Genomic DNA, 17884 nt, shown 5'->3' on the forward strand with positions numbered 1-17884 from the left:
AGATTCATTCAAATAGCTTTCTCAACTTGAAGGGTTATACCAATCCCTTGGTTGATAATATGAATGTCAAACTCATTTTCAGGTTAAAATTTGACAGAAAAACTTATTCTAAAAAGATTTTTTTTGGAAGAGATGGACACATTTGTAGATAGAATAATGCAGAATGGTAAATGTCAAGAGATTTGAGATTTTGAGCATAGTTAACTCCTTTAGTTACTTTTTTAGCTCTGATTTATTTTCTGGATTTCTTTGCCATTTTCAAAGCTTTTGCTAGTTATGATATAGCATAAATTTCATTTGTAACATGCAGCAAAACATCAGAAATCTAGAAGCAATATTCATATATTTTCTTTGACAGCAGATATTCCTCAGTAGTAGACAATTGTCCAGTTGTCCAATAAATTATGCCTGATGAAAATTAAATACAGTGATAGACCCACTCAGCAATTCAGTTTTTATATAATTAGAGACCATACTGGCAACCAACAAAACATATAATTCCACATTTACTTTCTCTTTCTGTCAGTATTAAGAAGATTCACAATCACAGCTTCTTGACAGTAGAGTTTGTGAAAGAGAGCACAATAAAAGTTTATCTTATATTTGTAGGATCATTATGCAAGGGTGGGAAAAAACACATATGCCTCCCATTGTCTTGGGCAGTTTATGATGTAAATCCCCAGTGGGCAGACAAGATTATTCTTTACTTTCAAATTATCCAGGGTGAATCCCCTACAGCAGATCTGAATAATTTACTCTATTGTCCTCAACTACTTGTGTCTGGCACATCCTTAATTAAGCCAACCTTGTAGAAAGTGTAAGACTAGTTGATTTTGTTCTGCAACTACTGAAAATGATATAATGGTAATTATTTTCATCTGAGATTTTCTTGCTTTGTTTATGACACACCCATTTCCTAAAAACAGTTCTCGTTTTTAAAAAAATGTTTAGGAGAAAAAGTTTCATGGACTCTTTAACATATAAAAAGATTTTTTTTATTTTTAATTTTCTTTTAAATCTTTTTAAATATTTGATTTTTCCAATCACCTGTGAAAATAATCTTTAAAATTCATTTTCTAAGAGTCTGAATCCAATTCTTTCCCTTCCTTTCTCTCCTCACCTATCTGTGAGATGTTAAGCAATTTGATACAGATTAATTTCATGAATTTTTGCATACAATTCAAATTTTTAAAGGATTAAACTTTTCAGGCTCACTTACATATCTAAGTGTGAAGAATGCTGGACTCTTATTTTCTCATTTTTCCAGGACTTTAATTACAATGAAAAGGCAACTTTTTGCTGACCTATGTTGTGGAACCTAATAGCATTCTGGTAGAAAATTAATTATAACACTAAAGCATCAGGACTAAAACCAAAAAAAGCTCTAGAAGATTAAGAAGAAAGAACAAACCTTGTTCAAAACACGATATCTGAAAAACCAATATTTGGTTCAATGAAAAGAGAACATAGATTTGGAGCCAGAGCATCTGAATTAAATGCATGTCTCTGCCCTAAATACTGTCTACAGGCTGCTAGGGGGTACAGTGGCTAGAGTTGTAGGACTGGAGGCAAGATCTGAGTACAAATCCAACCTCATTTACTAGGTTTGTGACCCTGGGCAAGTAGCTTAGGCTCTTTTTTGTCTCACTTTCCTCAATTGTGAAAATAAGGGAAATAATAATAGCTCCTAATTCAGAGGGTTGGTATGAGAATCAAATTAGATATTTGTAAAGTGCTTAGCAAATGGTGCTTAGTAAATGATTTCCCCCCCTATTTTCTATTTATTATGTTTATTTATTTCATTTATCCTTTCTGGGATTCAGTTGTTTTTGTTTTTTTTTTATCTGTAGAGTGATAGATAACCTCCAATATCCCTTCCAGATGACTAAATATGGCTAACTATGAAATGTTTGAGTATCACTAAGCCACTGAAAGCCAAATATGAGTGGATTAAAAAAAACTTTTCACAATGAAATCTTATTTTCCTTGCTGCCACAAAAGATTATTTACTAAATCATTATTTATATCAATTGTCAGCAACAGAGAGTGTTTTTTCTTTATTGAAATTATTGTTCAGTATTGTTCAACTCTCAGGGACCTCGTGTACCATAGCATTTCAATGCTGTACATGGGATTTTTCTTTATTTTTTTTCCTCTTGGGGTTTGTTTTCTTGGCATATTAGAATGATTTGCCCTTTCTTTCTCCCATGGTTTAAGGCAAAAGTTACATGACTTGCATACAGCTAGTAAGTGGCTGAGGTGAGATTTGAACTCAAGTCTTCCCTACTCCATGCCATGCCTCTATCACATGAGCTACCTAATTGCTGCTTTTATTGAAATACTTCGATATAAATGCCTAAAAGTCTTCATTAGTGGAGGTGCATAGAAGCTAGACAAATCAACTTAGAGTATCCGATGAATGACCGTGATAGCTCCTTCCAAACAAAATCATCCTTAAAAAGTTTCAAAGAACCATGCTTTCTGTTTGAAAAAAAAAATTTACAGGAAAACTGCCAATGACATGAAATGATTTTAAGAACTTATTTACATTTTCAATATAGCTTTAGAAGTGTTGCTTTCCATGAAGATCTACTGCTCTGAATCATTTTCATTGAGCAGAAGTTCTTGCAGTAAAATACCTTGTATCCCTAGAGAGGACACCATTCCCAAGAGCTGCTACTCTACTTGCTACTAGTTGACATAGCTAAGATCATCAAGGACCAATGGCTATACTAAAGACACTAAAAAATGGCATGGGGGAGGAGGAGAAGTACAGTTTTCCCTTCATTGGAATGTTTAAAATCCATGAAATACTAAAATGGAAAAAAACAGAAGGCTAGACATTTTCAGAAACAGGACTTAGCACATTTTACTGGCCATGCCTCTGATTAAATTAAACCTACAAAAATAATTAAATGCAATTAACTATAAAATAATTACATTGGCATTAAAACAGAGATAACATTTGCAATATAAACTCTCAAACCCGTACTGTATCTATAAAATGCCCGGCCACATAATATATAACTCGCTAAACATCAAAATCTGCAAAATTGTTTCAGAGACCTTTGAGGCAAAGCTTTAATGTCATCTAGTGAATGGTTGTCTGGCCCCAATCCAAAGAGAGTAACAATCTAAAAAGGAATTGGTTAACACATTGGCAATTTGTTTCTTTTACTCAGTTATTTTATAGTTTAGTTTTAATTGTCTCACAACAGCAGCTAGCAACTAGGAATGAAATGTTAAACTTCACTTCTTTAAGGATTAGTGTCATATAGGGAAAGAGCATTGAATCTGGTGTCAGAAACCTTGGGTTCAGATTCCAGCTCTGATGTTAACCACTATGGGATCTTAGATTTAAAGATCCTTTCCTGGGCCTTAATTATTTCATATATATGTCAAATGACCTAGTTGGTCTCGAATAATGCAAAGTTTCTGGAAGTTCCAATTTTTATGACTAATAACATTATCCTTAGGGACTCTGGAGCAAGTCCTTTTTGTGGGTTTGGAAAATGTGAACTACATTCACCATAACATTTAACCATTAGGTGGTAGTGGATAAAGGATGGAGAGTAAAGCAGTGGTAAGGAACTTTTAGAAATGACACTATTCTTTAGATTGTTATTATCCTCCATATAATGCATGCTCATTTTTTTCCCTCAGATTATCTAGAAATTTGATGCTACAGAAATTCTCCACAGGTGGAGGTAGTGTTAGAATAGCTTTTCTGAGAGTTTCTTCCCTTTACAAAGTTTGCCGTCAATACTTCTAACGAGTGCAACAAGAATGGAATTAAAGGGTTGTCCAGTCAACCCTAGGTATCTGTTTGATTTTTAAAAATATATAGGTGGACAGTAAGAAAACTTTCACATGGTATCTCTAAGCCCACAGAGAAGGTCTGAGTTAGGAAAAAAAAAAGGAGTAATCATGGCTTTTCTGTATCAGTTGTTCAATTAATGATGATGGGTTTCTTTTTTTCTAAAATTATAACTCTTGCTCCATGTTTTAGTATCAATTCTAAGACAAAAGAGAGGCAAGGGCTAGGCACTTGGGGTTAAATGACTTGCTCAGTGTCACATAGCTAAGGAAGTGTCAAGGCCAAATTGGAGCCCAGGTCCTCTGAATTTGAGATTTGGTGTTTATCCACTGTGCTACCTACCTATCCCCAATTAATGATGTATTAACATGGTAGTAATAGAAACCATCTCTTGCAATTTTGAGCCAGATCAGTAGAAGTTTTATTTAGAAACACAGCAAATATAGTCATTGATTTAACTATAAGGGAAGGCTTCTTTGAGAAAACAAACCTGTCATTGATGAACTCAGGTAGAGGTACAGAATTATACCTACATTTTTGCCATGTTTGTATTTGTTTTGCTTGACTCTGCTTATTTGTTATAAGTAATGTGTTTTTATAACAAAGAGAGAAATTGGGTTGAGAGGATGGAAAATGTTGGCAAAAAGAAAAAGAAGGATAAAAAGAGGGGTCATTAAAGTACTTTTCAAAATGACAAGAGAACTGAAACAAGTTCAGAAGGTAAACAAAAAGCAAAAAGGCTTTGGAAGTAATATGTTAAATTTATTACTTGCTTTTTAAAAAGTGAAATTATATTTAATAGAGATCTTTTCAAATGTAATACCTTCTGTTCTACTTTCTATGTGGAAATATTCTTCTTTCGGGTGTTAATTAATAACAAGGAAAAAAAAATCCCTACTTTAGAGGGTGTGAGGGTATCTTTGATGCCCTAAGATGAGTCACTAGTTTCTATTTGCATTAGCTTTACAGATGAATTTATCTTGCATTTCTTGCATTGATGCGAAACTTTATCATTGTCTAGCCTACAAAGTCTGTCTGTTTCACTAGTTTTGAAGCACTGCCAAGTGTGGGGAGGGTTTTAAAGAACAAAGACAAAGAAGAATGTATGATTTCTCACTCTGAATGTAATGGAAGCCAACTTCTAAAATGGTATTAAACTGAAAGAAAAGAATCTGGGTCCAGAAATGCATGCTTGTATTCTCTGCTACTGAGAAGGAAGAAGCAGATGGACCACTTGAACTTGGAAGTTCTGAACTTCAATAGAGCTAAAGCTGCTTAGGTCCTCATTAACTAAATCCAGAACCATTATGGTTAATCCTCAGGAAATGAGGACCACCAGGCCACCTAAGATGGGTCAAACCAGTCAGGTTAAAATGGAGCAGGTGAATGCTTTCATAGTGGTGAGTAGTGAGATCATGTCTTGTAAATGGCTGCTGCATTTTCAATTTGGGGAAGATTGTCTCAAAAAAAAAAAGGAAGGAAGAAAGCATGTTCCTTCTTTCTTTGCCTTGATAACATTAGCATATTAAATCATATGTAATAGCTGTCACTCTAAGCAAAATTGTTTAAAAGCCTCTCATGCCAAAGTTAGAGAGTGACATTTTAAGATTCAATGATGGATATGTACTTTGGTAAGGAACAACAGGAAGGTCTAAATGAGGTTAAGGTTAAAATAATAGGTTACTGTAAGGAAGGCATTGGATAATATATTAAGTGTGTTATGTTTTCGGGAGAGAGGATAGAGCTATGGATCAGGCCAAGATGATGACCATAAGGAAGAAGTTCCTTCTCTCAAGATTAGAGAGGGAATAGTCTAAAAATGGAAAATATGGACATGCCTGTGCTGATGAGTCAGATCTTGAGTAAAGAAAATGGAAAAAAATTCCTCATTTAGAGTGGTTGCGTTGTGGCTAGCTATTATTGTCATAAATCACAAGTAGGCATGTGAGACACTGAATGAATTGGGAAGTATGTGATTATTGTTTGTACATAAATATATATATATAGATATACTAAATTATATACTAACAATAGCTACCATACTAAGCAGTGATGTTTTAAAATCTCCTTATGTGATATATGTAAATGCCCACATATCTATCATATATATGAATATTACATGAAGATCCATATTATAAAATTTCTTATGCAGTCAAACCAATATACTATTTTTAACCTTAACTTTCATCTTAGAATCAGTCCTATGTATTGGTTCCAAGACAAAAGAATGGTAAGGGATAGTGTAAAGGGCAAATTTAGGGTTGAGACTGAATGTTATAATTATTGGTCGCCAAGGATTTAATTTGTTAAATCCTAAATGAAACACTCAAGTCAGAATGGAATTTTATGGTGATTTAATTACAAAAGGAGGAAGAAATTAAGAAAGAGAATGAGAGAGGGAAAAGAGTTAATTTAAACTGCAGCTCAGGCTGAGCCAGGTAGGAGTTCAAGGCCTTGGACAAGGGCGGCCTTCCCCTGAGAGCCAAAGGAAAGGGGAGTCAGTCTTTTCACTCACGTGACCAATTCAAGGAAGCTGTCTGAGGGAGCTCCTCCAGGTTCGAGTTCCAGGATCGAACTGGCACCCAGCCCTCTCCACAGGAAGTGACAAGAACTCCAAAGGCAGTTCTCTACATCACTTCCTGTGTCTCACATGTGCCAATGGTGGCTCAAGCATGGGTTAGGACAGCCCAGGGAACAGTCAGTTATTTCTGATTTGTCATTTGCTAGCACATGTCCACGTAGTGTGGGTGTCTACATTTCTTGGTGTTGACTAAGCAAGATGGAGAAAATCTAAAAAAAAAACACAATCCCCCCTGATGATGTTTGGGGGACTAGTCCCCCCAATTGATCACTAAACAGAAGCATCTTGTACCCCCAAAAATTCTAACTGCAAGTGTATACAAAATTTTACCCTCTAAGAGGAAAACTATAATAGTTAGAGATAAGGGGGAAATAGAAGAGAGAGACAGCAAAACCAATGTTTTGCTGGGTGCATTGACAAAAGCCAATTAGGGGGCAGTCCCCTTTTGGCATAAGAGTGTACATTCAAAATAAATGTTCAATCAACCACACCCTAAGGTTCATTCTGGATCTTCCTGTAGTGTAAGGGTTTAGGTATCTTTCTGCAAACAATTCATTCTCTGGATTTAGGAGTTAGCAAGCTTCTTCCCTGAAGATCTTTCTGGAACAAAAATTTTAAATCTTGGATTTTATGAAAATACAATCCCCCCTGAAGAAGGTGTTGAAAAACATCCAGCTCAGCTCAGGATGTAAGGTTTAGTTATGGGTGTGTGTGAGTCAATTTAAAAACAAACAAATAAACAAACAAAAACAAAAACAAAAGAGAAAAGAAAAAATATAGAAGAAAAATTTGAACCCTTTAATTTTATATATGTATATATATATATTTTTTTTTCTTTTTTTAGAGAAGAATTCAAAATCAATATCCAAATATCGAAAATCTATGTATACAAAATTTTGAGTAAGCAAGAATAAATTTCTAACAGGCCCTTGTATTAGGGTCCAATCAAAGTAATTTCTAATCCCACAAGTCTGTAGGACAGAGTATAGTAATATTTCACTTACTCATTTGCAGCCAAGGCTACAGGAAATTGCCATATTATAGGAGAGATAAAAGAACCAGATTTTTTATTTTGATAGGGAAATGTCATTCCCTGGTCTGATTTTACCTTCATTCTCAGGGATAGAGGGAGCCAGGATGATAGCCAAACTTTGGTACTTCTCTGTAAGTATTTTCACAAAGAGTGTGGATACAAGGAAGGCCTACGTCTTAACATATGTCAGGTGTTGTAACCTTGAGTCTCACACGAGGTTCAAGTCCTTTGTATTGGCTTAGAAGTGCATCAGTCCTACCTGGATTGGTTTCTTCTTTTTTTTTGACCTGTGTGCTTTTTGGCACTATTCAGGTTAAGTCTGTGCTCCTTTTTTGATCCCATTTCTAGAATCAGACACAAACATTAATTACAGTCCCATAATAATTATCAATAAATGGCAGGTTCCCGCAGTCTAAAGCTATTTGGGTATGCATTAATATTATAAATATATATATATATATTTAAACTTATATTATTATAGAAAAAATTAATATTGATTGTATATACCTTAAGTACATTGAAATGGGAAAAGGGAAAAATAAAATATTCTAATACAAATAAAAGAAAAGCAATAATAGAAATAAGGAAAAAGGGAAGAAAAAAATTCAGGAATTCAATGTGTTAAAAAAAACAGCATCCACTTGTTTATGGATTATTATCTCCAGTGCATGTGATAGGATACGGTTAATCAGTCTCAATAAAAGATGATCTCTATACATGTACGCGATGAATCCAAGAGTCCTTCTCTCCAATCTTTATAGATTTTGGAGTATTTAACAATATTTGGAATGGCCCTTCCCAGGAAGGCTGAGTTGCTCCAATAGACTGGAAGTTCTTTATATACACCTCATCTCCTGGGTTCAAGTCATGAAGTGGGGAGGGAAATACCTTTAGCTGTGATGAGGAGATGGAAATTTATCACCTTTTTTCCTGTTTTTAAAATATGGTTGATCTTAGAATTATTTTTAATGATTTTAAAAGATAATTTTTAGACAACATGTTAGCAATCAAAAGAATAAGTAATCTTTAACTCTTATAGTATTATGTATGGAGTGATAATGATGATAATGGAATTATTTGCAATCCTGACATCTAATTAAGTTAGAATCAGAAGCCATCTACTGAATGGCAAAAAGATGAAATTGCATAGGCTAATAGAAATAATGCTGTCCCAGAGAGTCAGATCATGTCAATTTTGGTTCTTGTCTCTCCTCTAATTTGTGGTGTGATTTTGGACACATCATGATGTCCCTATATGTAAAATGGAGACAGGATTACATGGTTTCCAAGTTCCCTCATAGACCCATGATTCTATAAATGAAAAGAATTCCACTAGACTTTACAAATCACATGGAAGCATTTTCAACCTTGTCATTTTCCTTCAATAATTTAATTCTCCTTGAAATTTGTCTTTTAGCTAATTTAGATTCTAGAGTTTTCTGATTCAGCAAGGAACGTCAGTATGAAAAAAGCAGCATAATGTAAGAGTATTGTGTATGTTGGCAAAGATGTCCAAAATGGAAACAATGTTAAAATAGCTATGATAAGACAATCAAACATACACTGTTGATAGAGTTGTAAACTGGTTCATAGTCTTTGACTAGTGATCTCATTTGGCAAGTACACCAAGAGTTTAAATGCAAAAAGAAAGATTCAATATATAACAGAAAATTCAAAGTAGCACTTTTTTATGGAAGCCAAGAACTGAGAAAGAAATGTGGCCATCACTTTTGTGAAAGGGAATTTTTAACTCCCTTTGTTTATTTTAACTTAATCCACCAAGAATTTGGAGTGCTCCTCCTTTCACACTTAGTCACTTGGAGAACCTTTTATTAGAAAAGGAAGTTCATACCCTCAAAGACTGGAAATGAATCCCACAAGCACTGACACCCCTGGGTAGTGCTAGACAAATTAAAGAACTATGATTGGTTCCTGAGATGTGGCATGGGAAAACTGTTGGGTGGAGAAAAGTACTTTTAAGATGAGACCCTCAAGATGCTTACAAAAATGCAAATTTTTATTTTGGAAAAAAGAAGAAACATTTGAGCATTTTGATATTTCAAAAATGGTTCTCTATATAAATTGTCCTTTCAAAAATCACCCTGTTGACATGCTTCATGGTCCTGTACAAGATTCCTTGCTCAGTTACATCCCCCTAAGGGGATTCCATGGCAGAATATGAGACAAGACCAGATCAGAGGCAGAGTGTTCTCATTCATTCCTAGATACATGGGCACTCCACTGGGAATTTCCATCTCATGACATCAATCCATTTTGGCTTTGTAGATGTGGTCAGATGGTGTATTGTGAGGTCTAAAATAGAATCAATAAACCCTCATCTTTTAGTCTTTACCAGATCACATCAGAGGCATCCTTTTTGCCTCTAGCAACTGACATCTTTGTTAACATCTTGTAGCAGCAAAAATTGTACCTGGTTCTATATCTATATTTTGAAATTAAAAGTTCATCTAGGAATTTCAATTCAACAAACATTATAAAGCACCTATGATGGGTCAGGCCCTACACTAGGCAAAAATAAAATAGTTTCTATCCTCAAGAAGCTCATATTCAGTGGAGGGATACATGAACACAAGTGAGTAAAGATACAAGTATTTAAAAGTAATTCCAAAAGGAGGAAGTACTAATACTTGGGAGAATCTGTAAATGTTTGTGTTATGAGGTGGCACCTATTGTGCTTTGATAAAGTCAGGGAACATAGGAAGAAAGAATACATTTTGGCTTGGAGAAGTAACTTGTTCATTGACACAGAGGAGGTAAGTGATATCAAATATAAAAATGTTGACTTTCTGAATCTCTAAGTTGTGAAAGTAAACATTATATTAAACAAGTATTTCATGAACAGAGTATCTGCTAATGGAATAAATGTTCATTTGGTATGTATTATTTCTATCAATTTTCATTGAGAAGGCCTAATGGAATAAATGTTCATTTGATATGTATTATTTCTATCAATTTTCATTGAGAAGGCCTATTTCAAAAAGATCATAATTTTCTTAGTAGCAACAAACTCTGAACTTCCAAGATATTTTGTATCTAATGACACTCAATAAATAATTTAACTTCTTTGGGGGCTTTATTTTGGCATTAACAAATAGTTTCCAACATCATCATCCACACAAACACTTAGTAGCTTAAACAGGATATTTTGGCATGAAATTCATCAAGAGAGTCTTCTCAAAGAACTTTTCAAGGAACAAAAGTTGTCAAAATATACCAGGGATATAAGAATGCCATCATGTTTCCCTGATCCAGACTGACATAGAAGTTCTCCTAGTCCAGAAAAAAGGAATTTCCATTTTTTGTCCTCTTCCCCCATCCTCAATAAGCTACCAGTCTGCATATTTTCATAAAATGTCAATTACAAGAGAGTCTGGTTAGATAATATAGCATATGAAATAGAAAGCTAGTCTTCAAGTCTCTGGTTTCCAATTCTGTCTCTGACAATATGTGACAATAAGCAATATAACAATAAGCAAGTCACTTGTAAAAGTTAAATTACAGGTTTGACAAAAAACAGAAGAGCAGTTTTAAACATTATTTTAAAAAGGGATAGGAAATAATATAGTAAAGGAAGGAAATGTAGGAAAGAGTTAGAGAAAGAAAATTTCCTAATGTCTATACTAGTTATCCTATAACTACCTATAATTACTATCTAAAACTGCCTTTGTCTACTTATAACTGCGTATAACTACCACTGATAACAACCACCCCACAAAGTTCTACCTCAATCAAAACCAACCCAATCAGTGTTTAATCCAACCCCAATTAGGTCTGTCAATGAAGACCAATCATCTCTCAAAAAAAGTTCAAGAAAGAAAAAATCAAACAGCCCAAATCAAAAGCCCAAAAACCAAAAGTCAAAAGCTCTCTGAAGGCTAAAGCCAAAAAGCCCTGTCAGTAAGCTCAGGCTCACCTTTTATATTTTAGCAACTAAATGCCAACCATTAATCCAACATACTCCCAGCAGTCAACTTCCCCACAACTGCCAACACCTGTCAGCAAATGACAGCTCAACCAACTGACACTGGCTCTTTTTATAACCTTTTTCTGCCTCACTTCCTGTCTCTATGGTTTCTTCCTCCTGTCACTGTGGGCTGGCTAAACCCCACACATCTCTATGGTAAGAAGACCTTCAGGTCCCTCATTAAATTAAAAAAGGAATGAAGAATTCCTTTTTACAGACTTGACCAGTTCACCCTGATAAGTCTCTAAGATTGCCAAATTACAGAGGAATATTTGTGCTGCATTAATAGAGGGAATTTCCACACCAGGCATTTCCTGATGTTCATAAAATGACAGCTGTAGACAAAAAAAAAGGAAGTAGGACTTTAAGATCATTTATTTCAACCCTTTCCTTTTACAGAGGAAAGAACTAAAGAGAAATTGTTATAATTCTCTTAGAAATTCAAGTCAGCACAGTGCCTTTGATTTTCTATTTCTTGTTCAGTTCCTTTACAATTTAAGTTCTAATGTGGATTCATTCTAAAAAGATGAAATGTAATAGGGATAAAAATAAAGTCTTGCAGGTAATAAGTATCTGGAACCATATTTGAATTTGAATTTTCCTGATTTCAGGTCCAGTGCTCTATATACTATGCCACCTAATTGCCCTTGGTACCTAGCCTCATGATCTTAAACTCAAATTACATGTTGGTTTTAAATTTATAGCACTGATCTATCTGGACTACTAATATCTGGGTTATTGTTTTTCTTCTCATAGACTTTCTAATGTGGTTCCATGCTTCTCTGGACCAAGGCTTGTATATTATGCTCCTGAGTACTACAAATGACTCTGCCACCCTGTATTTTTGCAGTGTCAACATGTTTTAAAAGAGAAATAACACTGTATTTGGAGTTATTGTTCGTCTAGGTCTGGAAGAGACATCACAGACCATCTGTCTAAAACTCACATTTACAGAAAAGGAAATTCAGGACCAGGGAAGTGAAGAGATTAATAAACTTCACAGGCAGGACTTAAAAGCATATCTCATAACTCCAGAGATAGTTCTCATTCCCTGTACCATGCTGACTCAGAGAACTTAAATGTGATTCCCAGCTCCATTGCTTCATACTTGTAGGACTTTGATAAGAAGTCACTTTGGTTCTCAGTTTCCTCACATTTAAAAATAAAGGCTAGATTAAAAATGAAGTACTACTTATTAAAAACACTAGAAAGCCTAAGAATAAAAGGGTCTTTCCTTAAAATAATAAGTAGTATTTATTTAAAACCATCAGCAAGTATCATCTGCAATGGGGATAAGTTAGAAGCCTTCCAAATAAGATCAAGAGTAAAGCAACGATGCCCATTATCACCTCTACTATTTAACATTGTACTGGAAATACTAGCTTTAGTAATTAGAGAAGAAAAAGAAATTGAAGGAATTAAAGTAGGCAATAGAGAAACTAAACTATCAATCACTCTGCAGATGACATGACAGTATACCTTGAGAATCCTAGAAAAGCAACTTTAAAAACTAGTTGAAATAATTAATAACTTTAGCAAAATTGCAGGATACAAAAAAAAAAAACCCAACATAAATCATTAGCATTTCAATATATTTCCAACAAAGCTCAGCAGTGAGTTAGAAGGAGAAACTCCATTTGAAATTATCCAAGACAATATGCCAGGGAATCTACTTGCCAAGACAAATGCAGGAATTATACAAACACAATTACAAAACACTTTTAATACAAATAAAATTAGATCTAAACAATTGGAAAAACATTAATTACTCATGGGTAGTCTGAGCTAATATAATAAAAATGACAATCCTACCTAAATTAATTTACTCATTCAGTGCCATACCGAACTATCAAAAAATATTTTATAGAACTAGAAAAAATAATAAATTAATCTAGAAGAACAAAAGATCAAGAATTTCAAGGGAACTAATGAAAAAAAAATGTGAAGGATGGTGGCCTAGCAGTACCAGATCTTAAACTGTGCTATAAAGCACACCGTAATCATCAAAACAGTCTGGTACTGGCTAAGAAATAAAAGGGTGGATCAATGGAATAGATTAGGGTTAAATGACCTCAACAATTTAGTGTTTCATAAATCCAAAGTTCCCAACTTTTGGCATAAGAACTCACTTTTTGACAACAATAGCTGGGAAAATTAGAAAACAGTTTGGCAAAAATTAAGTTTAGATCAAAATCACATACCCTATGCCAAGATAAGGTCAAAATGAGCATACAATTTAAAAATAAAGTGTTATATTATAAGTAAATCAGAGGAACATAGAATAGCTTACCTATCATATCTATGAATATGGGAAGAACAATTGCATTACAAGAACATTACAAAATGTGAAATGAAGAATTTTTATTATAATAAATTTAAAAAGTTTTATGCAAACAAAACCAATGCAATCAAGATTAGAAGGGAAACAACAAACCAGGAAAAAAAAATTTAACAAATTTCTTTGATAAAGATCTCATTTCTCAAATATATAAAGAACTAAGTCAAATTTATAAGAATACATGTCCTTCCCCACTCGATAAATGGCCAAAGGATAGTTTTTAGATGAAGAAATTAAAGCTTTTAATAATCATAGGGGAAAAAAGTTCTAAATTTCTATTGATTAGAGAAATGCATTAAAACAACTCTGAGGTACTACCTCATGTCTACTAGATTAGCCAATATAACTGTAAAGGAAAATGATAAATGTTGGAGGGAATGTGGCAAAATTGCTGGTGGAGTTGTGAATTGATACAACCATTCTGGAGAGCAATTTGTAATTATGCCCAAAAGGATATTTTAAAAATGCATACCTTTTTATCTAGCTATACCACTACTTTCAAAAAAGAAGAAAAGTAGGAAAGGACCTGTTTGTACAAAAAAATATATAACTACTCTTTTTGTGGTGGAAAAGAATTGGAAACTAAGGAGATGTCCCTCAATTGGGGAATGACTGAACTAAATGTGGTATATGATAATGATGGAATACTATTGGCTATAAAGAATGATGAACAGAATGACTTCAGAAAGAGCTGGAAAGACCTACATGAACTGATGCAGAATGAAATAAGCAAAACCAGGACATCATTGTACACAGTAACAGCAATATTATGGAACAATCAAAAGTGATAGACTTTGCTACTAATAGAAATACAATGATCAAGGACAATTCTGAGGGACTTCTGAAAAAGAATGCGATCTATGACCAGAGAAAGAACTGTCGGAGTATAAATGCAGTTGAAAACATGGCTTATCGCTTACTTATTTATTGGGGTATATGATTTGGGGTTTTGGTTTTATAAGACTATTCATTTACACAAATGGATAATAAGGAAATATGTTTTGCATGATAATACATGCATAACACAGATTGAATTGCTTGTCAGCTCCAGGAGGAGGGAGGGGAAAAAGGAGGGAGACAATATGGATCATATAACTTCAGAAAACGTATGTGGATATTTGTTATTAAAATTTTTTAAATGAAGAACTAGATTACCAGAATATATATTTGTTTGCACATCTTCCCCCTTAGATTGTAAGCTCCTTGAGAGCAGAGACTGTCTTTCACATCTTTTTGTATCCCCAGAACTTAGCACAAGTAGTACATAGAAGCTACATACAAAATGTTAATTTATTTAAGATTGATCACCTCCAGTGTCCCTTCCAATTATAATTGTGAACCTATGATTCCCCTTGAGTTTTAAGAGTACAGGCTATGACTAAGGATTCATCCCTTAAAGGAAAGAGAGAGAGAGTCAGAGCCAGAGACAGACAGGCAGAGACAGAGAGAGAGACAGACTCTAATCCAAAAATAAGAATAAAAACATTTGGCCCTCTGTTGAACTGGCACCATGATTCTACCAGAATGACTTCTGCCTTTTCTTAATCATCACCCTAATCTTGAACTAGATATCATCAAGTTCTTTTATTTCTACATTTGCATTAGCTCTTGCTTCTGATTAGTCTTCACTGCCATTACCACACCCTATGTCTTGTATTTTTTACCACCCATGTGGTAAAATTCGGGCCATAAATTGGAATCCTTGTACCTGTGACAAATTCAGTAGGTGGTGGGGAGTGGAAGGAATGACAGGATAGTGTCTAACCACTGGTGCAATCACACCAGAAGAGGAGCAGCCCATTTGCTAAAGAATTTGACTATCATCCCAAAGGAGATTAGTGGATTAGGAGGCCCTCAGAGAGGAGTTCTATAGTAAGAAAATCCTATGATTGAGGATATAGAGGTTGTTATACCATGCAGCAGTGAAGGTCAGAAAGGACCAAAAAAGTCAGACATGAGGATAGTATTCTCTAAGGGGAGGATTTGTGCCTGCTAGGGATCAATACCTTGGAATAAAGCCCTATTTTTCCTATGCTAGATGTAATTTAGTATTATAATAGTCTTTTAAATGGCATTACTATTCTGAGTCAATCCTTTCTCCATTTTATTTTCAACACTGATTCTGAATTGATCTTTCTATTATGCAACCATGACAGTCATATCGCTTTTCAAAAACTTTAAGTAATATTTCATTAGATATTAAATAAAGCTAAAGTTCTTGATCCTGATATTTAAGGTCCTCCACAGAGCTTTGGCCTTTCCATTATGCTTCTTGTCTCCTATTCTCATAATACCCATCTCTTGTTCATACCTTCCTTTGTGCCAATCTCTTCCTCTCCAAACCTAACCCATTTGAAATAGTTTCCTTTCCATTCTACCACTTCCAGATGTTGAACTTTTTATGTCCAGTGCCCCATATAATACTTTACACAAATGCATTTGCTAATTAAATATTTCATTGAATTGAACTAATGATTTTGATCTCAAGAAAAAAAATGTGCCCTAGTGAATTCTCTTAGCAAACCATCAACAACTGTCTAAGATTTCTTACAAAAGACTTCATATTTTAACCGTATATATTTTTTCCAGACTACATGAAGGAAGAAAAAACTTTTAAAGCATCTTTTAATGGTTTAAATAATCTCGATTGCTGACTCTATTTCCAAGAAAGTGCAACAGAATTCACAATTATCCTTTTTCATTGTTTAAGTCTAAATTCTGATTCTCAAACATGTTTTTTATTATCTCTGAAATAAAGTTAAATAATCTTTACCACAGCATTTGCTTAAATGTACCTTCAAATTAACATTCTGATGTTATTCTAGGTAAGAGTGCAAGTATATTTCAGAGGACTCTGAGAAAACAAAGTTGCTAATCATGTCTATTAACCTCATCATAATCTGAAAGATTATGAGCTTCTTGAGGGCATTTTCATTTCTTCATATCTCTCCTTAACACAGTGCTGACTCTTAACAAATGGTTAGACTTCTTAATCTAAAAAAAAATATGTACTTTCTTCCCTTCTCTCCATCACCAAGGTAGGCTCCACATAAATTGCCATTAGCTGGTCCTTTTGGCAAGGACATATCTTCTTTTCCAAAATTACTTTCAAGGAATTCCCATATAGACCTCCTAACCTTTTCCTTCAAATTCCTTTTGTGCAAAATGCAAAAAAGTTGGTAACATGTCTTTGCTCCTCACCACTCTTGTATTATAAGAAAGTTGCAGCTTACCTTGGACATAGATGCCGGACTGAATCTGAAGGACCCTTGGGAGGGTTCTAGGATTTAGTGAGTGGATGAATTCCTGTAGAGTGGACGTCATTGTTGAGCCAGAGGTGTGCAGAAGCTTGGTGCCACACAAGCCTTGGGTTGCCAAAAGTCACTTCATGGCAATTATAATCTGGGCTATCTCCTTAGACACACTGAACTCTGGGAGGTGGGGAGCCCATAAAAAAAGGTGTTAAAACTGTTTCATTGTCCTCATTGTGGTCTTCATTTCCTTCCAGCACTAAAGTGACACAGGATGGGGGGGTGGGGTGAATGAGTCTGAACAGCTCCCACAGAATGAGTATGCCAAGTACAGTTCTTATTGCCTACTGCTTACCCAGGTGTCTTTTTGCAGCTCAGACAAAACTGTTTGTGGTCAAAACTGCAGGTGAAAGATTACCTTAACAGTAGGAGAATATGATTTCTGAAACTAATCTAAGATGTAAAACTGTTTTACTATAGAGTCCATTTCACATGGACTTTGTATCTGAATGCTTACTTATTAAGTCCTACGTGACTGAGTTGTGTCACTTTATCAGATGATTGTTTAAGTAAATAAGGAACTTAATTTCTTTGTATGTGTATTGAAAATATGACATCTCTCATCTGATGACCTCTAAATTCACTTTTAATTTTCAGTCTTATTATTGTAGTCATTTTCACAAAAGCTCTTTGCTGACATGAAGGAACTGGGATATACTTTAGGAGATTTCTCAATTATCTGTCTCAATTGTTTCTCCCCAAATCATCTGCGAATTTCTCATCTCGTAATACCAGTGTGAAAGTAACCAACTCACTTTGCAAGAACAAAGCTCAAAGAATGAACATTTATTTTTTTTAAGTTATATTTTATGTGATCAT

General features: G+C 34.4%; 1 protein-coding gene across 4 annotated transcripts in view; it reads right to left on the reverse strand.

Annotated features, from left to right (window-relative positions):
* The window catches only part of THEMIS (thymocyte selection associated), a 253679-nt gene extending 236192 nt beyond the window's left edge, over positions 1-17487 (reverse strand). For 3 of the 4 annotated variants that reach the window (XM_007484529.3, XM_007484527.3, XM_007484530.3), the window contains exon 1: positions 16988-17486. In XM_007484529.3, coding sequence (XP_007484591.1) covers positions 16988-17078 — 91 coding nt within the window. In that variant the 5' untranslated portion in view covers positions 17079-17486. Of the gene's footprint in view, positions 1-16987 lie in introns of all 4 variants that reach the window. The other variant, XM_056818747.1, reaches the window with a different exon arrangement.
* Between the last annotated feature and the right edge of the window lie 397 nt (positions 17488-17884).

Source organism: Monodelphis domestica, chromosome 2 (genome assembly GCF_027887165.1).
Source record: "Monodelphis domestica isolate mMonDom1 chromosome 2, mMonDom1.pri, whole genome shotgun sequence".
Taxonomy (NCBI): domain Eukaryota; kingdom Metazoa; phylum Chordata; class Mammalia; order Didelphimorphia; family Didelphidae; genus Monodelphis; species Monodelphis domestica.